The 22,655-nt window shown below is 55.7% G+C and overlaps 6 protein-coding genes across 6 annotated transcripts; 4 read left to right on the top strand and 2 right to left on the bottom strand.

Annotated features, from left to right (window-relative positions):
* Positions 1–17: 17 nt before the first annotated feature.
* On the top strand, positions 18–5,092 carry BDY24DRAFT_436180 (uncharacterized protein; the record flags this gene model as incomplete). The annotated part of the gene is made up of 7 exons (XM_076644211.1): positions 18–185; positions 294–1,254; positions 1,420–2,952; positions 3,035–3,159; positions 3,256–3,564; positions 3,652–4,269; positions 4,344–5,092. The coding sequence occupies 7 exons, from the start codon at positions 18–20 to the stop codon at positions 4,605–4,607; spliced, it is 3,978 nt and encodes a 1,325-aa protein (XP_076494172.1). The 3' UTR covers positions 4,608–5,092.
* Positions 5,089–9,910, bottom strand: BDY24DRAFT_398344 (uncharacterized protein). Its single transcript, XM_076641678.1, has 5 exons — positions 9,679–9,910; positions 7,026–9,605; positions 6,869–6,949; positions 5,498–6,795; positions 5,089–5,420 (listed from the first exon to the last, which is right to left on the bottom strand). The coding sequence occupies exons 2-5, from the start codon at positions 9,519–9,521 to the stop codon at positions 5,150–5,152; spliced, it is 4,146 nt and encodes a 1,381-aa protein (XP_076494171.1). The 5' UTR covers positions 9,522–9,605; positions 9,679–9,910; the 3' UTR covers positions 5,089–5,149.
* A 162-nt stretch (positions 9,911–10,072) lies between these two features.
* BDY24DRAFT_398340 (uncharacterized protein) lies at positions 10,073–11,659 on the top strand. Its single transcript, XM_076641677.1, has 5 exons — positions 10,073–10,381; positions 10,455–10,752; positions 10,873–11,232; positions 11,306–11,387; positions 11,475–11,659. Exons 1-4 carry the CDS (start codon positions 10,178–10,180, stop codon positions 11,353–11,355), a joined length of 912 nt encoding a protein of 303 aa, XP_076494170.1. The 5' UTR covers positions 10,073–10,177; the 3' UTR covers positions 11,356–11,387; positions 11,475–11,659.
* Positions 11,660–12,342: 683 nt separating this feature from the next.
* Positions 12,343–14,055, top strand: LAS1 (rRNA-processing protein LAS1). Its single transcript, XM_076641676.1, has 5 exons — positions 12,343–12,554; positions 12,683–12,997; positions 13,079–13,425; positions 13,505–13,801; positions 13,874–14,055. The coding sequence occupies exons 1-5, from the start codon at positions 12,441–12,443 to the stop codon at positions 13,983–13,985; spliced, it is 1,185 nt and encodes a 394-aa protein (XP_076494169.1). The 5' UTR covers positions 12,343–12,440; the 3' UTR covers positions 13,986–14,055.
* A 385-nt stretch (positions 14,056–14,440) lies between these two features.
* Positions 14,441–20,968, bottom strand: BDY24DRAFT_398331 (uncharacterized protein). Its single transcript, XM_076641675.1, has 16 exons — positions 20,183–20,968; positions 19,850–19,982; positions 19,296–19,711; positions 18,858–19,210; positions 18,595–18,748; positions 18,445–18,516; positions 18,192–18,365; positions 17,986–18,114; positions 17,822–17,914; positions 17,514–17,737; positions 17,303–17,435; positions 17,014–17,226; positions 16,784–16,938; positions 16,437–16,706; positions 16,092–16,355; positions 14,441–16,002 (listed from the first exon to the last, which is right to left on the bottom strand). Exons 1-16 carry the CDS (start codon positions 20,667–20,669, stop codon positions 14,584–14,586), a joined length of 4,689 nt encoding a protein of 1,562 aa, XP_076494168.1. The 5' UTR covers positions 20,670–20,968; the 3' UTR covers positions 14,441–14,583.
* A 115-nt stretch (positions 20,969–21,083) lies between these two features.
* BDY24DRAFT_398328 (uncharacterized protein) lies at positions 21,084–22,611 on the top strand. The gene is made up of 2 exons (XM_076641674.1): positions 21,084–21,325; positions 21,398–22,611. The coding sequence occupies exons 1-2, from the start codon at positions 21,125–21,127 to the stop codon at positions 22,394–22,396; spliced, it is 1,200 nt and encodes a 399-aa protein (XP_076494167.1). The 5' UTR covers positions 21,084–21,124; the 3' UTR covers positions 22,397–22,611.
* The last annotated feature ends 44 nt before the right edge of the window (positions 22,612–22,655 follow it).

Here is a 22,655-nt window from a genome sequence, read left to right as displayed (position 1 = left end):
CAAGCGAGCCGTCGTCGATGCTGCAGGACTTCGACATTGGAGAGATGGTGCAGTCGGTGGGAGATCTGTTGGGAGGGTTGACGGCTCAGGCAGGAGTGGATTTGGTGCTCTTCCATGGGGATGTAGGGATGAAGCATTTCAGTGTGAAGGCGGATGAGGGTGGGGTGTGTTATGTTCTTTCTCATGTGAGTAAGATCAGTCCACAGTCGAGGGATTCGTGGGAAGGTGGAGGATGGAAGGAAGGAAGGTGAAGCTGACTCGAGTTCTCTCTTTCCCTTCCTTTTCCTTCTCAGGTCGTTCGTCAAATCCTCCTCACCGCTCAACCTGGAGATGCGATCGAGATCGGTCTTCACGTCGCTCCTCAATCGCCCTCCTCTCGACTCCTCCCTCTCCCACTCTCCATCGACGACCTCAGCCAACGGAATCGAACTCTCTCCACCATCTCCGACTCCCCAACCGACGCGTCTCACGATCCAGGACCTCTCCTCTGCACGTTCGAAATCATCCACAACATTGCAACGGCAGATGCACCAGCTCGGACACCCATGACGGAAAAGGGAGGGGATCGAGGAGGTTTCCCAGGCTTCACGCCGATGTCGAGTCAAGCGGGAGACGAAGTCGAAGGCGAACCTCTCCATCCCCTTCCCGACCTTCCCAATCTCTCCTCTCCTCTCACCACCAAGCTCGTCAAGCACGTCTCAGGAGCCCTTCGACTTGAACGATCCGTCACCTCCGTCCGTCGTCGGTTCGAGCTCGCTCTCCTCCTGGATCGAGGATCGCCTCTCGTCGAACCAGCCAACCTCCCAGAAGAAGAGCTCGCCCTCCGTCAACCGTTCCCCTCCCTCAAACTCGCTCGAGAACCTACCCTCGCCGAACTCCAGATCTTCGCCGAGACGCTTCGAGGGAAGAAGGTCGCCTTCCACGCCAGTGAGACGAGCGTGTTCGCCAAACATCTCACGAGCTACCTCACCGCCTGGGGAATGGACATGAGGCACATCTCGACGGAGACGGAGGAGGAAGAGGAGGAGGATCTCGTCGGAGAAGATCTTCCTTCGTCGTCCGGAGGTCATGGGAACGGAATGAGAGGAGATTCAGGCTACGGAGGAAGCAGTTCGGGAGGATCGAGTCCTGCGAACGGAGGAGGAGGAAGCAACGGATTGAGCTTGCCGAATGGTCCCTCGTCGTTGAGTGGGATGCCTCAGCCTTTCGAGATGGTGACGAGTCCTTTGGCGAGAGGGAACACGATCTCTGGGAGTGGGTTGGGATTGGCTGGGATGAACACGACGGACGCGGTGGGAGGAGGAGTGGATCGGGACGCCAGCTTCATTATCATCGGCGAGTCTCTCTCTTCTTTCTTTTCCTCCAGATCTTCGAGGCAATCACGAAGCTGATCATTTCTCTTCCTCGCTCTTCCAACAGACGACGACGTTCTCGTCCTTCGACGACGACTCACTCAACTTCGAATGCAGTCCTCTCCCTCCCTCTCCCTTCGACCTCGTTCGACGAAACGACCTTCGATGGCCAGTCGAGCTCGCTCTTCTCCTCAAATTCGGCAACTCCTCCCTATCCCTCCTCCTCAGAACGCTCGAAGAGGAGTCATCATTATCCACTTCACCAGTCTCGCCAACTACAACGCCGTCCGAGACGCGATCCAGAGCATCCTCACTCCAGGCTCAGCAAACTCCCTCCCCGAAGTCATGGTCATCCCCAAACCCGTCGGACCTCGTCGATTCCTCACCGCTCTTCACACAGCCGTTCATCGTCCAGTCGTCGACCCATACTTCACTCCCATCGCCACCTCCCCTCTCTCTCCCTCTGGCAACTACGGCTCAGCATTCTCCTACTTCCCTACTCCTCCTCTCCCCACGTCCTCCTCGCCCAAGGACGACAACGACGAAGGATCTCGTTTACCAGCCTCGAGAATCGCCTCGGCAGGGAGCATGTCGACGAGCACGAGCGGTCCCCTTTCAAGACCTCCCGTCGTCGGAGCTCTCGACAACGGAGGCAGTCTTCACGTCGCCATCCCTTCCCCAGACGTCTCGAATCCCATCGACTTCCTCGCCGATACAGCCAACAAGTTCGGGCAGTCCGCTCGATCAGGAATGCTCATCCAGAGTCCCGACGGGATGCCGATGGGCATGTTCTTCGACCCTCCCCCTCGGACGCCCAACTCTCGTCGTTCGTCGGTCAAGCTCGACAAGGAAGCCGCGGAACGGAGACGAACGAGTGGACCAGCTCGACCTCCCATCGCTACCTTCGTCTCGAGCATCGACTCCGTCATCAAGTCATCAGGATCTCCTCCCGCCGGTCTCCCTCCTCGAGGATCGAAGTCATCCAGCGAGCTCCCCGTCGGAACCCCAGGAAGCCCACTCAGCCCACGACGAGAAGGATCTCTTCGCCATGGTCGAGGATCAGGATCAGCCGACTACGATTCCGAGGAGAAGCGAGGAACGGTCCCTTCGTCGAGTTCGAGAGGAAGTCTTCGTCGGACACCGAGTCAGGAGAGCAAGACGAGCTCGCACAGCAAATCAGCAGCTCCTCTGGATCGAGTCGAGTCAGGATCAGCCACGTCGGTCAGGCTGAGTCGTTCAAAGACGAGTTCCAGCGGATCAGCTCCTCCAGGAGTTCTCGCTCATCGGTCGTCGACGGGAAGCGGAAGCGGAGCCAGAACGAGATCGCCTTCCGGAGGAGGAGAAGAACCCTCGTCGACTCCCCGAGTCCACTCTCCGAGGGAAGGATCGTCGGCATCTCTCAAGTCGCCTCCCCTCATGTCCCCACAGAGACCGGATTCGAAACCGGAGGAACCCATCCTCGGAGAGGAGGAGATCGCTCCTACCCCTCCTCCTCCGACGGTGAAGAAGTCGTCGAAGAAGTCTGGAAGTGACAAGTTGAAGAAGAAGGCCAAGGACGACGGGATGATCGTTCCTCCGATTAACGTCTTGATCGTTGAGGGTGAGTTTTGCCCTTCTCTCCTCTCGACGCGTCGTTCGCTTCGACGCGAAACTGATCGTCGACTCCGTTCTTTCCCTCGCAGATAACCCTATCAATCAAACGATTCTCTCGACGTTCATGAAGAAGAAGAAAATCAAGTTCGGAGTCGCCAACAACGGACTGGAGGCGGTCGAGATGTGGAAGACCGGTGGATTCCATCTCATCTTGGTTCGTCTCGTCTCTCTCTTTCTCGCCTCGTCCCTTGTTCTTCGCTGCGACGACTGGAACTGACTCTCTCTCCTTTTTCGGCTTCCTTTCCCCCAGATGGATATCCAACTCCCAGTGATGGACGGAATCGAAGCGACTCGGGAGATCCGGAAACTCGAAAAACACCACAACATCGGAGTCTTCCCTTCCACTCCTACCTCCGAGTTCGTTCGAACTCCTTCCCCTTCGGTCGAGGCCATCCCAACGTCGCCGTTCAGGTCGTCGGTCATTATCGTCGCTCTCACGGCTTCCTCGCTGCAGAGCGATCGAGTCTCGGCTCTCGCTGCTGGGTGCAACGATTTCCTCACTAAGCCAGTATCGCTCAAGTGGCTCGAGAAGAAGATTGTTGAATGGGGATCGATGCAGGTGAGTCTTCATCTCTTCTTTCGTCTCAGACGAGGCCTTCCTCTTGTGTTGACAAGTGACTCACCTTCGTTCGTTCTCTTCTTACAGGCATTGATCGACTTCGACGGGTGGAGACGATGGAGAGGAGCGGATCCCAAGGCTGAGGTTTCGGACGCTGCCAAAGGATTCGGAGTTGGAGCAGACATGCAGGCTCGAGCTCTTCGAAGTCGCCTCAAGATCGATCGAGGACCCGGACGAACCTCTCCCAAACCAGCGACCTCCCCTCCTCTCGTCCCTTCCTCGGATTCCACCGCCACTCCTCCCAGCCCTCTACCACCTTCGGAGACGCAAACCGGGCCGGATATCACTATCCAGCAGCCTACACCTCACGCACTCCCCGACGGAGAGAAGAGCCCGCTCGACTCTCCGAGCTCTCCTTCGAAACCGGACGTCCCTCTCGCTCCTCCTGGAATGATGCCCGATCAAGAAGTCCTTCCCGATCGACCGCCTTCCCCGATCAACGACGAGGCAGTACCGGCTTCCACGCTCGCCAACGTACCCGTCAGCGGGTCGGAAGCTCTTCAGCAGCATCTCGAACGAGCGGCGGAGGAGCAGAGGCAGGAGACGATGAGGGACAAGCTTGGGTACCCGATCGTTCTTGGAGGAAGGAGACGAGCTACTTCGAGCACTCAGTCGATCGCTTCGCTTCAGTTTGTGACCACTCCCGTGAGTTCCAGATCCTTCTCGTCTTTCCTTCGAGACTCGAGCTGATCTTGCCCGACTCTTCTCGTTCCCTTCAGGTCGGAGAGAACCCTGCTCCCGTCTGGCCCAACCCCGAACCAACTGACTCTCCCTCTCGACTTTCGAACGAACACACTCCTACGGCTGCCCATACCCCAGCAGTGTTCGACGAGAAACGCCACGACTCCAACTCGTCCTCTAAAACGATCAAGCCTCCACCGACCTTCGAGATCAAGGACGACGAGGATCCAGATTCCACTCCCGTCGCTCGGTCACCCGTCGGAGTAGGATCAGCCTCACCTGAGCCCTCAGGGTCAGGTTGATGGCGTGGGGGAGGGTGGTTGTTGGTCCTCGGTGTAGGAGGGGGTATCTGTATTCTCGTCGCGTCTTCGTTCGTTTCTTCTTCTTTCTTCTCCTTCGATACCCCTCTCTTCCGCCCGTACCATTTCTCTCTTTAGACTACCCTTCCCCAGCTTCGCTTCGTTCTCTTCAACTTTCTTGGTCTTATCGTTTTTTTCGCTCTCTTTCTTCGGTTGACCTCGCAGGTTCTCTGGTCTTTCGTCTCTTCTTTTTTCGTTCTGGGTCGCATCTTCTCTTTCGGGTCTCGGGTCCTGCCTCTCTGTGTTTCTGCCGTTTCCTTTCCCTTACTTTACTTCTCTCCTATTGGTCTCCGGGCATTTTTATCTCTCCTCTCATTCGTACACGTCACACACTCTCGCTTTCGTCTCTCTCTCTCTCGCTCTCTTGATTACACAACATTCAAACACGTTTATGTTATTCTATCATCTCTTTCTCGTCCATCACAAAACGGTCTCGCATCGTGTCGTTAAAAAAGCTAAGAAAGAAAAGCAGAGAGGGAAAGAAACTACGAAGACGAGCTGGATTCTAGTTCACTAAGGCTACTCGATAAGATATCCTGCAATTTTCCGAGCCTCTCAGCCATCAAAGTTCCAACGCCGAGTCCCGAGGACGAAGAAGACGACGAGGAGGAATCGGCTTGAGTGGGGAGAGCGGAAGGAATGTCGGCTTGGACGACGGTTCGATCTGCGTCCTCTTCCTCGTCTTCCTCGTCGTCGTCCGAAGGAGGAGACGGTGCTCGCAATTGTCGTCGAGCGGCTTCCCTGATCTTGACGGCTCTGTATCGGGGCAAAAAGGAGGAGTAAAGAGGTCAGGTTGGGTCGCTGGGAGGAAAGGGAGTAGGGATCGAACGAACCTGAAGCTGAGAGGTGAAGGAGACGCGTCCGAGGCCGGAATGATCTCCGATTCGTCCGTCTCGTAGCCTAGGTCTTCCTTCTCCTCGATGAATCCATTTCGGCGTAAGGAAGAGGAGGGACCTGCGACATCGTCGGCCTGAGAGGAAGGGACGCGTTCGTCGTCGTCGTCGTCCTCATCCATTCGAAGCGCTCGACGAGCATGGACGTCTCCTCCGACGCGACGACGTCTCAGCGAGGACGAGTTCGAAAGTCCTGCCTCTTGATGATCGTCTTGATCGGCTCGTCGTTTGGGGAGGAAGGCGAGGAGCTGAGTCTGGGAGGAGGAGACGTGGGATTCGGTGTCCGACGCGTCGTCCTGTTGATCCTCGACGACGCAGGGATTCGAGCCCGATGGGAGAGCCTCCTCGGGAGGGAAGGAGAACTGGCTGTCGAGAAGTTGAGGAGAGTACGAAATGGGAGGTTGAGCGGCGTTTCGACGTCGAAGAGGAGCTGGTTTGACGGCCGAGAGAGGAGGTGGACTTGGGACTCGTTTGAGGACCTTCCCTCCGACTTCGAACGGGCTTGACTTCTCCTTCTCCTTCCCCTTTCCCTTTCCCTTCGTGTCTGCCCTTCCAGTGCTGTTAGACGCTACTGTTCCTCCTCCTCCTCCTTCGTCGTCGTCGCTGGCGGAGACGTCCTCGTCCTCCGATCGTGCTCCTCGATCCAGAGGTCTCCGTTGCACCTTTCGAGAGAATCCGAACTCCTCGAGTTTCGTGGTAGTGAGAGCGGCGGACGCGGGTCTGGAAGAAGGAGGCTTCGGCGGAGCGTCCGTCGAAGCGGATGTCGAAGTGGAGGGAGAGTCGTCCGTTTCGTTGTCGTTTTGGTAGACTCCAGCGAATCCGGATCCGGAGAAGCCTGAAACTCCCGATCTCCTTGGTTTCGAGCTTGAAGCGATGGTTCCTGAAGCGACGACGGGCGATAGGACGGGTCTAAAGGGTGGAGGTCGCTTCGACTTGAGGGTTTTGAGGTCGACGAAGGGACGGGCTGCTGGAGACTCGGATTGGGTTTCTGGGACGATCTCGTCGTCGTCTTCCTCCTCCTGAGGCTGATCCTTGGGCTGCTGATGATAGAATCCTGCTCGGAAGGGAGACTGGAGGGAGGGAGGTCGAAGAGGAGATCCTTTGAGAGGAGAGGTGTTGTTCGTCGTTGGAACGTCGCGAGGAGAGGTAGGAGATCGGGGTGCTGGAGGACCCATGAGAGCTTGAGAGCCTGTTTTGGATTGAACGGGAGATCGTGGATCGAGAGGACGAGAACCGACCTGTGGGAAGGGAGGAAGGAAAGAAAGCTGATCAGAACGCGTTCAAGCTCGAAAAACGATCGATTCGACTCACTCGAGGCACCTTGTGCGACCCGTTGAGCAACTCTGCCAGTTTCCTGCTGGTAGGAGTTACCTCTGCACGCACTTCCGGTTGCTGTTACGAGTGGGAGAACGGTCGGGGGTCAGCTCAATGAGAACCATGAGGAGGGGATGGAGACTCGAGCACGCACCTCGAACCCTTCCCCTTCGAGCTCTTCCAGCATCATCCTTCTCGCCTCCTTCCCCTTCGGAGTCATCTCCTGCTCTTCAAGCTCTTCGATACTCGCCGATCCAGGTCCTGAAGAACTATCGTCCTTCGCAACGGTGAAGTCTCGAACGGGGATCGAGCCTGGCGAACGCTCAAGGAAGGCGATGGACTCTCCGCTGGACGGATCCTGGGACGAAGACGAGGATTCTTTGTGATGGAGGAAGGTGATTTGTCTGGGTTGAAGAGGAGGTCGGAGTATGGTGGCTGAGGTACGAGGAGGGAGAGGACGGTTTCGTGGAGGAGAAGAGGATCGGGCTGAGGTAGGCGAGGGAGTTGCTTCGACGAGGATCCTCGATCCAGAGACGTCCGGGGACGGAGGCTGATGAAGGGCTGATTCGATTTGACTTTGCGAGGAGGAAGGCTGAGTTTGAGACGAGTCCTGCTGAGTTGAGTTCCCCGTTGCTCCACGATGGTTCGACGCGGCCTCCTTCGACGTCGTCTCCCCGACCTTGCTTCCTTCTTCGATGCTACGGCTCGGGTCCTCCTCGAAGATCCTCCCTGGTCGATGAACGTGCACGGCTTCGAACGCACTCCATCCAGGCGCCGACTCCGCTCCGTACTGGCTCTCTGAAATCCCGTCCTGTCCGAACTGAGTCTCGTACTCCTCCGGATCAGGGATATCCATCCCTGCGATGGTTGGGTTGACGGGGAGGAAATCCGAGAGAGGCAGTGGATGGTCGACGAAGGGGTTTCGAGGCGGATCCGGATTGTAGTAGTCGACGGCGGACCACTGCGAATCTCCAACGTCGTCTGAGGGAGGGTGCTGAGGCTGAAGGCGAGGAGGAGCTGGAGGAGGAGGGAGACGTTGCTGAAAGGGTCGGGTGGAGATAGATGGAGGTGGTGAAGGTGAGGGAGAAGGTGATTCGAGTGCTGGTTGAGGAGGGGGATCGGCGAGAGGCGGGAACTGGGATTCGGTGAGGGAGAAGGCGTCGTCCAAGATTGGAGAAGGCGGTGCTGGTCGTAGTCGAGATGGTGGAGGCTGAGGAGGAGAAGATAGTTGATCTCGTTGTTGGAGAGGAGTAGATGCTAAGGCGAAAGGAGGAGGGTTGTGTCGAGGTCGGGAGGAGGGAAGTCGACGCGACGAGGAGATCGTTGGAGTCGAGGTGGGAGCCTCGTTGTCCTCTTGAACTCGTCTCGAGGGTCCGGGGAGTGAAGGTACGAACGGCGAAGCGTCCTGGCGATCCGACTCGGCCTCCAATCTCCTCAGCTTCTTGACCTCCCGCTCTCGTTCCCTCTCCTGCCTCAGCTCCTCCCTCCTCTGCTTCTCCTTCCTGTCTCTCTCCCTCTCGGCGGCTGCGGCTCGTCTCTGCACCTCCATGTCCCTCAACCCTCCCATGATCATTCCCTCCCTGGCTACGGGTCTCATCGAATTGCCTACGCTCTTCAAGGCGAGCTTCTCCTCGAGGAACTTCAACTTGTCCTTCCTCTCCGCAAAGTCGGCGTCGGACTCGTGGTCGAATCGAGCTCGTCGGTAGTACTTGAGGTCGTCGGCCTCGCTGTCCTTGAGCCCGGTGAGTTGGTTGGCTTCGGCGAGCTCCTGTGTCGAGGTAGGGTTGTAGAGATCGATGGGAGAGGGATGGTGGGCGGGGAGGAAAGGAGCGAGGGAAGCGCTGAGCTGAGGAGGAGACGAGCGAGGGTTGTGACGGTAGCGAGGAGGACTGGGATCTCGGGGTGGTGAGGATGATGGATCGTGTGGTGGCGGTGGTGGTGGGTTGAATTTCGGTCGTTGATGAGACGTCTTCTCGGGAGGAAGAGCGAGGATGGTTGCGAGTCGTGGGGGGGAGGGATCGATTGGAGAGGAGGATGAGCGATGCCTGGAGGTAGAAGCCTGCCTCGAGGTAGGGAGAGGGAGATCCGAGAGTCTCTGCCTCTTCTTGAGAGGAGGCTCGTAGATTTCCTCGAGGTCCGATGCGTCGTGCTCCTCCTTCTTGACCTTCTCGTCGTCCGAATCGTCCAGCTCGATGATCTCCCGAGCCTTTCCCTTCCCCTTTACGTCCGAACCAGCAGATCCAGCTTCCCTCTTCCTCTTCCCGTCCGACGAAGGAGGATCTTTGGAACCTGAGGCGAGGGAGGAGGGTCCTTTCGAAACGGAGAGCGACGGCGACGACGACGAGCTTCTTCCTCCTCCTCCTCGATCCCTCTCCTGCACGGCTGAGACGACGCTCTTCTTCCCACCAGGTCCGGCAGAGGGGGCTACGGATCTCCCTTTGCTACTGCTGCTCGTACTTCCACCACCGAAAGACGATCGATCCCTCGTCCCTCGATTTGACGAGCTGCCCTCAGGAGTGGGGGAGGGTCTGACGAGGAAGTTGCTGATGGATTGCTGCTCCATAGCGTGATGAGCTTTTCGACTCCCAACTCCTGGCTTGGATTTCGTCTCGGAAGGACCTTTGGAAAATGAACCTTTGGAGGAGGACATGCTGGAAGAGGGAAGGGGCGGAGGGAGGAGGCCAGCTCGAGGAGAAGGAAGGTCGAGAGGTGGAGTGGCCGTGGAAGGAAGAAGCTGGAGTCGACGGAAGGAAGAAGGATCTCAGTGAGGATTCTCGATGATAGAAAGACCGTAGATGGATGCTGACCTGAAGAGGTGTATGTAGCTGATAAAGGGAAGGTGAAGGACGGAAATGAGCTCAGCGAAGCGAGGCGAAGGAAGGGACGCGTCTCGAGAGGGAAGGGTGGACTCGAGAGACTCACAACGGCTGAGAAGGGAGATGATCTAGGAGAAAAGAAGCTCGAGTCCTTGCTCTCCTATCCTAGACGAGGGCCGGAGAGATGTGTGCTGCGAGAAGTCCGAGGAAGAGAGGGTGAGAGGTGGAAGGGATTCAGGGAACGAGCTCATCGAAACCCCTCCCTCCTCCCTCCATCCCCTTCCTTGCCAACGGCGTCTTTGCAGATTTATGCCGAAACGAAGGTCTCCACGGTACATAAGATGCTACTTATCTGAGTTTCTCACTCTGACCTTATGTAGATTTTCTCGGAGGCAAACGGTCAAAACTCTCGTTTCCAAGGGAGAATGAACCGAGCTCACCTCAATCGTTCCTTCCCTCTTAACGTCAACGCTACCCCCTGCCTTTCGTCATGGATCTTCAACCTTTCTCTCTCTCCAAGATCATACCTGTCGAGCTCATCAACCTCATCATCCAAGAATCCTCCGACTCCAACTCCACCCTCCGAGCGTGGTGCCTTGTCTCTCTCGGGACCCTGTCTGCGGCTGGCCCTCGTCTCAACCAGCACGTCCAGATCGCCCATCAAGACGACCTCGTTCGAGTCCTACAGAAGATCGTGAGTTCTATCTTTACGTCGATCGTCTGCTTCATCCAACAAGCCCAAGCTAATGACCTTTCCATCTCAACAGACGCTCGACAAGACCGACCCTCTCGTCCAGTTCCTCCCTCGTCTCTCCTCCTCCCTCTCCCTCAAGAACGTCAAACGGCTGTCCGTTGTCACCGATCTAAGCCCGAGCCTTCTAGAGAGCATCGCACAAGCGGCACCCTCACCTCAGCCCAAACGAACCGACCTCGAACTCGAGTTTGTATGGACTCCAAGCCCTGAAACGAAGGAGTTCGTTTTCAGTTCCTTCATCGCGCCAACTCTCGTCAGGTTGCTGCGTCCAGGAGCGTTCTGGGAGAGAATCAGTACTGAATTCCATACTCGTGAGTATTCTGCCCGGTCGCAAAAAGGGCTCTTGATCGAAGCAAAAGGGAGAAGGGAAGAAGCAACGCAACGAGCTCATTTCACCCTTCTTTCCCTCTCTTCTTCCCCTTCTCTCCCAGCCCCAATCCGTTCCTGGGCTCTCCAATGCTACTACAATGTCCTCCTCATCCTCCCTCCCATTCCCGCCTCCGAAGTCCCGAACCTCGACCCAGAAGGGAACCTCCTCGGACACTGTTTCGCTGCCGTACAGTCGTTCGTTGAGTGCCGACAGTCCATGAGGGGCTTGTTGCGTCCGAGGGGTTTAGGAGCGCAGCACGAGCTGGAGCTGGAGCTGGCGAGATGGAGTGAGAAGGTTGAGGCGTTGGAGGTAGAGCAGGCGAGGGAGTTGGAGAGGAGGATGGACGAGGGTTGCGCGGGGAGTTCGCTTGGGCTCAGGGAGGCGAATCAGCGAAGTCAGGATCAGTTGGAGGAGATTGGGGGTGAGTTTGAATTTACGATGGGGAGAGGTAGAAAGAGGTAGGATAGCTGATTTGTTTGTTGAATTGGTTCCAGTCTTCTTGGACGAGCTCAACGGCGGGGAAGACGACGAAAGCGAGTACTAGGTTGGGAGCTCGACTTTTATTGCCTCTGATTTGTGAGTCTCATCTCTCATCTTCGCTTCCTAAACAGAGCACAGGCTTCGGAAGGCTAAACGTCGCCATTCCTCTCTTTCTTCCCTCAGCCTCATCGCCGGTCGCGTCTCTTCGTCTCGTTCTCTCAACATGCCTAGCTCGCAACCTTCCCGTCGGCGTCGTCACTAGGATTATCAGGTTTTTGGATACGAGACTTCTAGGCTGGAGTAGCTTTCATTCGGTAACCGAATCTGGTCGGAGGGAAGAAAGCAGGGCGGATCGATGATCTTCGACGAGGAATGTGGGCTCTTGTTCGAAGAGGCTAGTCTTGAAAAATATTCAAGTAGATCAGAGCATGTCATTCGAGACAAAGTCTGGCGATAACTAATATCGTGCTAAGCAAAAAGAGACAAAGCAGACGAAAGAGCGGGTCCGACGCGTCTCGTCCAAGGTCAAGCGTCGTGGTTGGGATCCCGCGTCGAGCTCTCCGTGAGATAGATCTGTAAACGATATCAAAGGAGAGAGTTAGTTCTGATCTGTCGGCGGGAGATCCGACTCGTTCAAAAGGGCAGGAAGAAAGCTCACTCGAATCTGAGAGCTCGTCGCCGTTTCCGACGTCCATCTTCCGTTTCTTGAGCTCCGCTCCCGCCGTTTCCCTACTGTACGGTCTGAGACGCGCTGTCCTGTAAGATGAGAAACGGGAGAGGAGAGATGCCAAAAACTGTCAGCTTGAGAGGCGAGAAAAAGAGGACCTTGTCGACGTTCGACTCGCCGACGTCTTCGTCTCCGAAATCCAGAACCGAGTCAGAAGTGTATCAAAGGAGAAGACTCGAGCATCATAACAACTCACCGTACTCTAGTGCGCGTCCAAAGAAGGAGTGTTAGCTGCAGTGAGAGTCGGGAACCAAAAGAAGGGCAGGGAGGAGGTGAGCTCGAAACTTCTTTGGTTTCCTTCCCTCCTCTTCTCTTGTCCTCAACCCTCACCTCCTCGAACTTGAGAAACTCATCAAAGACTTCTCCGTCGCTTCCCTTCGCAACTCTCCGCCACAATCTACACTCTCGACTAGGATCCGAGAATGCAGCTTCCTCGCAAGGTTCCTTGGAAGAATCGAGACGAGCTCGCCCAAGTCTCGAGTTGGATCTTCAACGACAGCAACGACTTCGAAGCTCGGAAACGAGCAGTTAAACGAGTGAGCACATTTTACTCGTCTCTCACCCGAGCACTCGAAAGATCTTTGTGAAGCATAGCTTTGTGAAGCATAGAAGGAGTTGTCGAGCTGACTCTCTTCCCTCTCTCCCTCTCCCTTCCTTCTTTGAGCTCAAAACTTGGCTCTACGCCCATCCTTCCTCCCACCCAGTCGCTCTCTCCGCCACTCTCAACCTCCTCTCCTCGCTCTTGTTAGAAGCTTCTTCTTCACCTACGGATCCTCACGCAACTCGACTTTCCCTTTCCCTCTCTCTCGTCCGGTTCGTCAACTCGCTCGTCGACCCTCTTCAAACGGGACAGTTCGCTCGTCCAATCGCTATGATCGCAGCAGAACTCGGAATCCCAGGATGGTTGGTCGAGCTCAGACATGCGGGAACGCACGAGGGTCTTCCTAGCGTAGAGGTTCTCAGAGAGGGAGCTGAGGAGGTCAGTTCAGCTGTTCTGGTTTGAGCTCAGCTCAAAGAATCGAAGCTCACCAACTCCTCCTTCCTTTCCTTCCCCCCTCAGGCGCTCAACTATCTTCACCTCGCCTTCTTCCTCCCAACTCTCAACCCTCAATCTACATCGAGCCTCCTGCACCCTCAGACATCCGACCCAACCTCCTCTTCCTCCTTCCAAGGTCACCTCTCCCTCCTCCCTCCTCTCCTCAAATCCTACAAGCTCCTGTCCAAATCCCTCACCAAGGATCACTCCTTACCGTCGCTCAGTTTGCGAGCAGTCAAGAAGGATCTATCAGGGTGGTTGGATACAGCGGAGAGGGCTACGGGGTCTACAGGGGACGGTGTGAGAGCTTTCGTAGGAGTTTTGGTGGGAGGCGACGAGGAGTTGGGTGTGCTCGTGCCGGTGTCGAAGAAGTGAGCATGTTCTCTCTATGGAAACAAGTCTTCGAGCTCTCTGGAACTAGGGCTAACCACTTTCTGTCGGGTCTCGCAGGAAACGCTCAATCTTCACCGCCTCGTCCCCTCACCCACCGCCTCCTCTCCTCTCTCTCTACTCTCCAATCCTCAAGTCCCTCTCCAAAGCCCACCCCTCTCTGCCAAGCACGCTCGCAAACACCATCCTCTCCGTCATCGTATCTCAGGACTCAGAGATCACTCCTCAAAGCGACAGTGCGGCCGAAACACTTTCGAGCTGGCTGGTTTGGGTGTTCGATGAGCTGCTGGTCGAGGGAGGAGAGGAGAGAGAAGAGCTGATTTCGAAGGCTATCAAGGGTGTCTGGGACAACACGAGGTGAGCTCAAAGATGCGAAGGCCGTCAGAGAAGATGATGGAGCTGATCCGTCTTCGATATTCGATCTCGCAGAGCCGTTCAACTCCTCCAAGTCGTCGCGTCGCGGCATCCTGCTTTCGAAGCTCGTCTTCGACCCGTTCTGAGCGTTGTGGATCCTGATCACGTCAGAACTCTTTCATCCTGATTCTCATGGCTCCAGAGCAATTGGCTGATCTTTCTCCCTCATCACAGGTTCCGATGGACGTGACTCCTCTCGACGACGCGGTCGAGCCAGACACTGGTCTCGACGAGATGGAGCTTCGTCTAGCTCAGCTTTCGAAGCTGGTTCGTCTCAGATCTTCCTTTCCTTCTTTGCCTCTTTCGCTCACTGACTGTCTTCCCTACTTGGCCTCGTTCAGTTGAACCCTGCGCCTTCCTCTCCCTCGTCTCCGCCTTCGTATCCTCACCAGCAGGAACCCTCGAGTGGGCCTAGAATGAAGTCCTTAGAAAATGCTCCTCCGAGAGGGAGTGGCTGGGCTTTGATGAGCGAAGAGGAATGGGGAGCTGGGCGGCCGATGGGAACTTGTGCGGGCGAGTGAGAGAACGATCGCATGCCCTTCTATCCTCTTTTGCCTTTCCTTTGAGAGCGTAAGCGGTCTGTACAAACACGAAATGAGGATCATATAGGCGGGAAACGAGAAAGAGAAAACATAACACTAGACAACGACGAGAGCTGGATAGCAAGAGAGAGAGCCAAGGCCACAAACTAGAGAGAGAAAAAGAAACCGACGTCGCTCGTTCCTCTAATCCGCCCACTCTCCATCCATATCCGCTTCCACCTCACCTACAAACTCCTCCACAATCTCTCCCATCTCACTGATCATCTCCTCCCTATCCCAGTCGGCTCTCTTCCTCCAGACACAATCCAACAGCATCGCCCGAATCTGCTCCAACTGCTCGACGTTGAGCTTGTTCGTCCTCGCCGCGAGCAAGTCCGTGAGACTCTCGAACGCTTCCGAGGGAAGAACGAAAGTGGGTGGGGGTGGAGGTGGGACCTCCGGTTCGACGACGACGGGTTCGGGTTCGACGTGAGGAGGATTGGGGATGAGAGCGGAGGGGAGAGCGGCGAGGGCGGTGGTGAGGGTTGAGTCGGAGGAGACGGAGGAGGGAGATCCTTGGAAGAGGGATGAAGCTGGGAGGATAGATTGGTAGGCGATGGGAGTTCCTGGGAGGGTAGGGACTTCGACGACTGGGGATCCTGGTCGAGAGCTTGAAGGGACGAGGACGACAACGGACGAAGAGGAGGACGGCTCGACGAGGGGTTCGGTAGTCGGGAAGACGGGAGCGATTTCGTGCGAGGTGAGGAAGGGAGCAGCGAGAGGATGATGATGAGGGAGTGGCTGATGAGACGTTCCGTCCTCCATTTCGACGTCTCCGTTCGTAGTGGCTGCTGCTCCTGAAGTTCCTGAGGGCCCAGCGACGGGGAAGGAGGACGCGTCGAGCTCGTCTGCTCGAGGTCGCTTGAGAGGAGGAAGCTCCATGTCGACGTCCTCGGATCCTCTTGTTACTGAATTGCCCGAGTTGGTTCTCGTCATCGACCCTTCCCTCTGCCTCTTCAACAACCTCTCCAACGCAACAGGATCGGTGGCGACGAACTCCGGACCCTTCCCGCTCCCTCTCGTGCTGTGCCTGATTGACTTGGGATCTGCGACCACCTCCTTCTCCTTCCCCTTCCCCTTCGAAGCAGCAACCTTCTCCTTCTCCCGATCCGCCTCCCGTTGAGCCATCCGTTGACAGTCGAGTCGGAACTGAGCGTCGCAGGCGGCGTCGACGAGGAGACTGGCTTGGTTGACCATCTGCTTCGCCTTCCAGAGTCGTTCGGTGTCGTTGTAGTCCAGCTCGGCGTTCTCGACGATCTTGTTGAGGTCCTCGAGGAACTGTTCGGCGGTGAGGTAGCGATCGTAGTAGAGCTTGGAGTGCATCTTCTCGAGATCGATGTCGTGAGGTCGTCGAGGTCGTTGGAAGATGGCGACGGCTTGTTCCTGCTCTCCTCCCTCTCCGTCGACGACGTGTCCGTTGACTCCGTTGTGGTTCGAAGGACCAGCGGCGTTGGGATCGGTGTCGAGATCGATGACTCCTTTTTCTTGAGCGGCCGTGGAGGCAGCTTGAAGTTCGATGGCTTGGATGTCGTCGACGGACTGGTTGTAGTTGTCGAAGTCCTCCTGGAAGACGTCGAAGCGAAGCAGAACGAAGAAGAGAGTCAGTTCTGGAACAATCGAGTACGGACGAGTTCGAAAGAGAGGGAGCTCACCTGAACGGGCTTCATGAACCGCTTGTATTTCCTCTTGAGCTCGGTCAGAACAGGTCCGAGTCTCCACTTGACGTGTTCCCTGAGTCTGGCGTCGTTCTCGAGCTGAGCGGCCAACTCGGTAGCACTGGGACCGCGAGGAGGAAGAGGAGGAGCGATGGGAAGAACCTCGAGAACTCGTCGTCTCTTGGGAACGGCGTCAGGGAACTCGTTCGGAGGTTTCGAGACGTTCTTGACGAGTTCGGCGAAGAAGGAAGCTCGTTGTTCCTGTTGGGATCGAAGGAGAAAGAGAGAGAAGGATGTCAGCTTCGAGGTTTGTTGGGAGGATAGGAGGAAGAAGAGCCTCACCTGCGACGAGGACTTCAACGCAACCCTGTTCTCCTTCGAGTATCCGAACCAAGCCTTGACGTCCCTGGGAAGACTGTCGAGGTTTCCATCGACGACGGCGAGAAGCATGACTGGATCCGAGGGAGCGAGACTGTCGAGAAGAGCCTTGACCGTCGAACGAGCCATCTCGGTCATCGTGTTCGCCCACTGCGAGAGGGAAGGGATGTAGAGAACCGAGGGCTTGTGGCGCTTGGCTTCGACGAAGAGTTGAACGATGGCAGCTTCGATGGACTGGAAGGAAGAAGAAGAAAACAGATCAGCGACTAAGGAGACGAAAGTTCGAAGAACAGACGAAAGCGAAGACTCACTCGAGTCGAATCTCCCATCAACGTTCCGATGTCGAGGCTTTGGACGTGGAACCCTTCGAGGTGGTGAAGAACGGCGGCTCCGATGTAGCTCTGTCCAGATCCAGGCTCTCCGTAGATGAGAATTCTCGGTCGGTAGACTCGAAGAGATTCGAGACCTGGGAAGGAAGAGAAGACGAGGAAAGTCAGGACGCGTCGAGGTCGAGGTCGTTATAAGCTGGAGGTGCACTTACTCTGAAGCATCATCTCCTTCTCGAAACTTCCCTCGTTGGGATCATCCGTCTCCCATTCAGCCTCCTCGAGAACGTTCCTCTTCTTGACGGGAGGAAGAGCCTTGTCGATGGCCTTGGTGGCGAGGGAGAGAGAGTCGGCGAGAAGAGGAACGAGTTGGGTGGGGAGAGGAGCAGCAGCGGAAGCAGTGGCTCTTGCGGAGGAAGGGATGAGGTCTGCGTGAGAAAAGAAGAAGAGACGAGGGTCAGCGTGAACTCGCGGAAGAGAACGGAGGAGGAAAGGGAAGCTCACTCTTGACGGAGATCATGAAGTCCTTCGCCTGAACGCTGATAGACTCGGGCTCCAGAAGAAGTCGATCGTTCGTCTTGTAGATCTGAGGGTATCTTCGCTGGATAGCGTTCAACGAAGCCTCGGTACAGAGAGCCTGATGATCAAACGAAGCAGAGGGATCAGTGTTGAGTCGACGTGTTCGAACCGAAGAGTGGAAGGAAGAACGACTCACCCTCAAATCAGCACCTCCGTAACCTTTAGTGATTCCAGCGAGGTTATCAAGGAACTCATCCCCGAGAGCAGGCTCCCATCCTCCGGTGTGGATGTCGAGGATCTTTCGACGAGCGGTTTTGTTGGGGAGAGGGAAGTAGAACTCTCGGTCGAATCGTCCAGGTCGACGAAGAGCTGGGTCGACGGCGTCGGGTCTGTTGGTGGCTCCGATAACGATCACTTGACCTGCGGGAGAGGGAGATCGAGGAAAGGAACGAGTGAGCTTCATCGAAGAGAAAGGGAAGAGGTCGAGGGAGAGAAGAGACCAACCTCGACCGTCCATTCCATCCATGAGAGCGAGAAGAGTCGAGACGATCGAAGCATGGATCTGATCTTGTTTACTGCTTCGGACGGGAGCGAGACCTGATAACGAAGAGCAAGGAGAACGAGAAGGTCAGCGACGACGCGTCGAGAGCAAGGTGATTCGAGCTCACCATCGATCTCATCGAAGAAGATAATACTAGGCTGACAAGCTCTAGCTTCCTCGAACAACAACCTCAGCTGACGCTCGGCCTCTCCGACCCACTTGCTCAAACAATCGGCTCCCTTCCTCATGAAGAACGCTGTCGAAGGAACGCAAAGAGGGATCGGATCAGCAACACCTTCGGTTCGTTCTCAGAAGGAGAGGAGAAAGACTCACATATCTTGGTTCCACCGGTACTGCAACTAGCGGCGAGAGCTCTAGCAACGAGCGTCTTTCCCGTTCCAGGTGGTCCGTGGAAGAGAACACCTCGAGGAGGAGTGACCTTGAATCGAAGGAAGAGCTCAGGGTAGAGAAGAGGGAGGGAGACCATCTCCTTGAGTTGTTGGATGTCTGGAGAGAGAAAAGAAAGCGCGTCAGTACGTGATCGACGACGAGGTCGAAGAAGTAGAGGCAGGAACGAAGAATTCACGCTGATCGAGACCTCCAACGGAATCGAAGGTGACCTTGGTGTTGACTCCGAGGGGATCAGCGTCCGAGAGAGCTGTAAGATAGATGGAAGAATATGGTCAGAACGGTGAAGAGTAAAGAGATGAATGCTTCGATAGAAGAGAGGACGAACCAGAATCTCCAACCTTTCCGAGGTTGCTGGGTCCGCTGTCGAGAGGCAAGGGAGGAGGTGCACCGAGGAATCCTCCTCCAGCGCCTCCGATCGAAGGTCCGAACATGTTGGGAGCAGGCGCAGCTTTCCGAGGAGTGTTGTTGAAGTCGTCGTCCTACGTTCCAAAACAAACCGAAGCGAGAAGGTGAGCATAAACTCGCAGGAGACGCAGAAAGCTCCGCGTCGAGTTCGAAACGACGAAGCAAAGAAGCAAGCAAACTCACCGAATCATCTCCACCAGGGCCAGGAAGTCCCAAATGTCTACTCAGCTCCTTCCCACTGCTGTTCCAAGGGATCTTGTTGTATCCTCCTCCAGATCTACCTCCCGAAGCTCCTCCTTTCCCCTTTCTCGCGTCCTGAACGATCTCCTGAGGAGGTTGGAGGACGTAGTTGGGTCTCGACTTCCTCTCTCGAAGCTTCCTAGGACCAGTAGCTTCGTCGGATTCCTCGACTTCGGTGGCGATCTGAACGTGTCGCGTCGAGTTTCGAGTCGTTCGACCCGTCGGTTGAGCGGAGGATTGAGAGACGGTGGATTGTCGAGTGAGTCTTCGTCCTCCCCTTTGGACTGGGTGCTCGTCTGTTGGAAACGAAGAGCAGGATAGAGTCAGCTTGAGTGCGAGCTCTCGAAATCGAAGAAAGAGAGAGAGCTTCGAAGAACGAACCTTCATCCTCGTCCTCGCCGTCGTCCTCCTCAACCTCCTTGTACGAGATCTCGGCCTTGACTGGCGCCACCGAACCAGCCTCCGATCCACCGTTCAAACTCGGCTCCAAGAAAGCAGCAGCTCCATCGTCGAAGTCTCCTCCGACTGACGTTCCAACGACCGATCCTCCAGCAGGGACGTTGGTGTCGAACTCGGGAGGAATCCCAGCTGATCTTGAGCTTCGTCGAATGCCGTTGGAGAGAGCGGCTGGCTGAGCTCTTCCTTTTCCTTTGGAGGCTGCTCGAGACGGTCGAGAGGAGGAAGCGACTGGTGGTTCTGAGGGAGTTTTCCGAGGAGGAAATTTCTTTCGAGGCGGGATCGGTCTGCCGTCCTCGTCCTCTTCCTCTTCGTCGTCGTCCTCGACGAACTTTCGCATGCTGTAGAAAGGAAAGATAGAATGGAAAGAGATAGATAATCAGCTTGTGAAAGAATTCGATTCGAGGGAGTGAGGTCGAAGGTAGATTTACAACGAGATGACCAAGAAAAAGGGAAAGGGAGGGGGGAGGGAAACTCACTTCCTGGCGTCGTCGTTCTTCCTCTCTCGATACTCTTCCTCGCTCCCAGATTCGTCCGAATCTCCTTCGTAGTACATAGACTTTTCCTTCTTAGCCTTGGATGTCGTTGGAACCTTCTTCTTCCCGATCGGAGCTGGATGGGACGAAAAAAGGAAGGAAGAAAGCGGAGAAAAAAAAAAAGGTGAGCTTTCGTTCGTTCCTGTCGACCAAACATCCGTCCAACCTCCTGTTGGTCGATCCGAGATGGAAAAAGTCGAGGTCGAAACGGAGGGAGGGACGGGGATGGGAAGGGCACGGAAGGGAAGGAAGGAGGGAAGGGATTCTCTTGCTTACCTTCCTCTTCTTCTGCTGAATCGTACTCTGATTCTGGCAAACTTTCCTCTCCCTCGAACTCGCTTCCAGACTCCTTCCCTCGGCTGGATCTGCCCGAGTCTCGTCGCGTCGAAGAAGTCATTTGGGCGGTAGGAAAGGGAGGTGGTGGATGCGGGTCTTCTTGTTCTGCTGGATCGTCTGCTTCTGATTCTTCGTCGTCCGATCGTTGGGTAGAGGAGGAAGAAGAGGAGGGGCTTTGAGCTTGGGAAGCGTTGGCTGGAGGGTTGAGGGAAGGAGGAGGTCGGACGAGCTTGAACTTGAGGGAGGGTTTGGGGAGGGAGGGAGGAGGAAGGAGCGCGTCTTCGTTTCCTCCGTTGGCTTTAGGGAAGGGAGGTGGTGGGATGGCTTCTGGCTGAGTTGAAGGGTAAGGGAGTTGACCTTGTTGTTGTTCGTAGTGGGTGCGAGGGTAAGAGGGATCTATGGATGGGAACGAAGGTGAAGCTTCCATCTAAAGGTCGAGGGCGTTGGGAGGAGAGACGACACCTTGGAGCTTTCAAACGACCCAACCAAAGACGAGATCCGTAGTCTGCCTTTGATTTTTCACAAAGTTTGCTCTCCTCTATGATCTCTTTGGAAGCTCGAGTGGGCGGAAGAAGGTAGAGAACGTGGAAAAAATGCGCATTGAAGGGAGAAACACCAACGAGAAGGAAGAGCTGGCCTCAACCTCACCTTTCCCTCTTTCCCTCCCAATTTGCCTTATCCTGCCCTATCCCACTTGCCTTATTTGCCTTATCCCACCCTCCCACCTGCCTTATATTTGCTTGAAGATCGTTGATTTGCGGGTTTCGCTGCGGCTCGATTTTCGTTACAGACTCGTTTCACCTTGCTTTGCATTCGAGGAACATTTCGTCTATTGAATGCTACCTACCTACCTACCTCCACCCTCTCCCTTCTCCTTCCGCTATGCGACTTCGCTCCTTCTCCCTTTCCAAGGTCATCCCCGTCGAAATCATCCACCTCATCATCCACGAATCCGACTCGGTCTCCACTTTGAAAGCGTGGGCTCTCGTCTCTCTGCCCTGTTTCTCCGTCGCCCAACCACTCCTCAACGAGCACGTCCACATCTCACGACGAGACGGCTTCCAACGCATCCTGGAGAGAATCGTGAGTCCCCCTATTCGAGATGACTTCTCTGCTATCGTATGCTAAACTGGTTGTCCTGTGACTCTCTCATAGGCGCTCGCCGAAAACGAATCAGACGAACGACACCTCCTCCTTCACCATCTCCCTCGTCTCTCCTCCTCCCTTTCCTTCAAGAACATCAGACAGCTCTCCATCACAGTCAAACCGAGAATAGAGGCTCTGGAAAGGTTTCTCGAAGAGAACACTTTCGCTCAACCTAGCAGAAGCTCTCTCGTCGTTCACTTCCTCTGGAGTCTCAACGAGCAGGAGGAGCTCATCGCTAGGGTCATCGTTGTTCCCGCAATCGTTAGGCTCCTCAGACCAGGAAGTTTTACCGGACTCGAGCTGTTGGAACATGGAGGTGTCTTGCCTTGTGAGTCTCGGTTGACGGGTCTAAGAATGGTGGCAAGCTGGGTGGGACTGATCTTGTTCGACTCCCTCTCCCTGCCTTCTTCTCTCTCCTCAGATCGAATCACCTCTTGCCCTCTCCAAGCCTACTCCACTTTCGTCTCCTCCATTCCTTTCGTTCGAATCGACACCATAACTGCCCACCTCCCCATCCCTCCCTTCCTTCACCTCTTCGCGGAGGCGTTCCAGTTCGTTCTCTTGTCTCAAAGAGGTCGAGACATCGCGAGGAAGGCTCGGAAAGCGGACGAGGCCGCCTTTCTGACCGTCGACCCACTGATCCTGCGTTTGGGAGTCGTGTGCGAGACGGCTTGGAACGAATTCTGTCTGGGGGAGGAGATCGCGGAAGAGGAATTGAGGAGGGAACAGGAGGAGCGAACGGAAGAGAGAAGTCCTGCTGAAGCTGAAGAGGCTTTGCGTCTCCTGAGGCAGAACTTGCAGATGAGAGTGCTGAAGTACACTGGTGAGCATCTATCCGTTACCTCGGATCCTCGAGCCGACGCTGAATTCTATTGGTTTGCGCCGGGGTGTGAGTTCAGAGATAGCACTCGAATCGTTGAGGTCGATGGTGCAGGTTCGTTTTTTGGTTTGCTTCTTTCGTCCTTCGAAGACTGGAATTTCAAGCTGATGCTGTCCTTTCCCTTTTGACCTTCTACACGACTCCAGCTCCAGAATTCCTCAGGGGTGCAGTGAGCAGCGAGACGACGCGTTCGTCTTCTCGCTTCTCAAGATCAGCTCGCCTTGTTCCCTTTCTTCTTCTCTATAATCTTCAAACCTATCTGGTCAGTTCAAGAAGCTCTTCGAGAGCTTCTCATTCCAGCTAGACCTTTTGCTCACTCTTTCTCGTCTTCCTTCTGCCCTCAGCCGTCGTTCGTCGTTCACACTTCGGATTCGCCGTCGAACGTCG

This window comes from Mrakia frigida (assembly GCF_051309035.1).
Source record: "Mrakia frigida strain ATCC 22029 unplaced genomic scaffold BDY24scaffold_29, whole genome shotgun sequence".
NCBI classification, from domain to species: Eukaryota; Fungi; Basidiomycota; class Tremellomycetes; order Cystofilobasidiales; family Mrakiaceae; genus Mrakia; species Mrakia frigida.
Note: the sequence above shows the minus strand (reverse complement) of the source record. Positions and strands in the feature narration are given on the sequence as shown.

Coding starts and splice junctions, on each gene's coding strand:
- BDY24DRAFT_398344 (XM_076641678.1), bottom strand. CDS start 9,521: ATGTCCTCCTCCAAAGGTTCATTTTCCAAAGGTCCTTCCGAGACGAAA. Junction 6,950..7,025: donor TCGAAGGGGAAGGGTTCGAG/GTGCGTGCTCGA, acceptor CACTCGTAACAG/CAACCGGAAGTGCGTGCAGA. Junction 5,421..5,497: donor CCTTCACCTCTCAGCTTCAG/GTTCGTTCGATC, acceptor GCCCCGATACAG/AGCCGTCAAGATCAGGGAAG.
- BDY24DRAFT_398340 (XM_076641677.1), top strand. CDS start 10,178: ATGGATCTTCAACCTTTCTCTCTCTCCAAGATCATACCTGTCGAGCTC. Junction 10,753..10,872: donor CAGTACTGAATTCCATACTC/GTGAGTATTCTG, acceptor CTTCTCTCCCAG/CCCCAATCCGTTCCTGGGCT. Junction 11,233..11,305: donor TCAGTTGGAGGAGATTGGGG/GTGAGTTTGAAT, acceptor AATTGGTTCCAG/TCTTCTTGGACGAGCTCAAC.
- LAS1 (XM_076641676.1), top strand. CDS start 12,441: ATGCAGCTTCCTCGCAAGGTTCCTTGGAAGAATCGAGACGAGCTCGCC. Junction 12,998..13,078: donor TCAGAGAGGGAGCTGAGGAG/GTCAGTTCAGCT, acceptor TTCCCCCCTCAG/GCGCTCAACTATCTTCACCT. Junction 13,802..13,873: donor GGTGTCTGGGACAACACGAG/GTGAGCTCAAAG, acceptor TCGATCTCGCAG/AGCCGTTCAACTCCTCCAAG.
- BDY24DRAFT_398331 (XM_076641675.1), bottom strand. CDS start 20,669: ATGGAAGCTTCACCTTCGTTCCCATCCATAGATCCCTCTTACCCTCGC. Junction 19,712..19,849: donor AAGAACGACGACGCCAGGAA/GTGAGTTTCCCT, acceptor TCCTTTCTACAG/CATGCGAAAGTTCGTCGAGG. Junction 18,366..18,444: donor CGTTGGAGGTCTCGATCAGC/GTGAATTCTTCG, acceptor TTCTCTCTCCAG/ACATCCAACAACTCAAGGAG.
- BDY24DRAFT_398328 (XM_076641674.1), top strand. CDS start 21,125: ATGCGACTTCGCTCCTTCTCCCTTTCCAAGGTCATCCCCGTCGAAATC. Junction 21,326..21,397: donor AACGCATCCTGGAGAGAATC/GTGAGTCCCCCT, acceptor ACTCTCTCATAG/GCGCTCGCCGAAAACGAATC.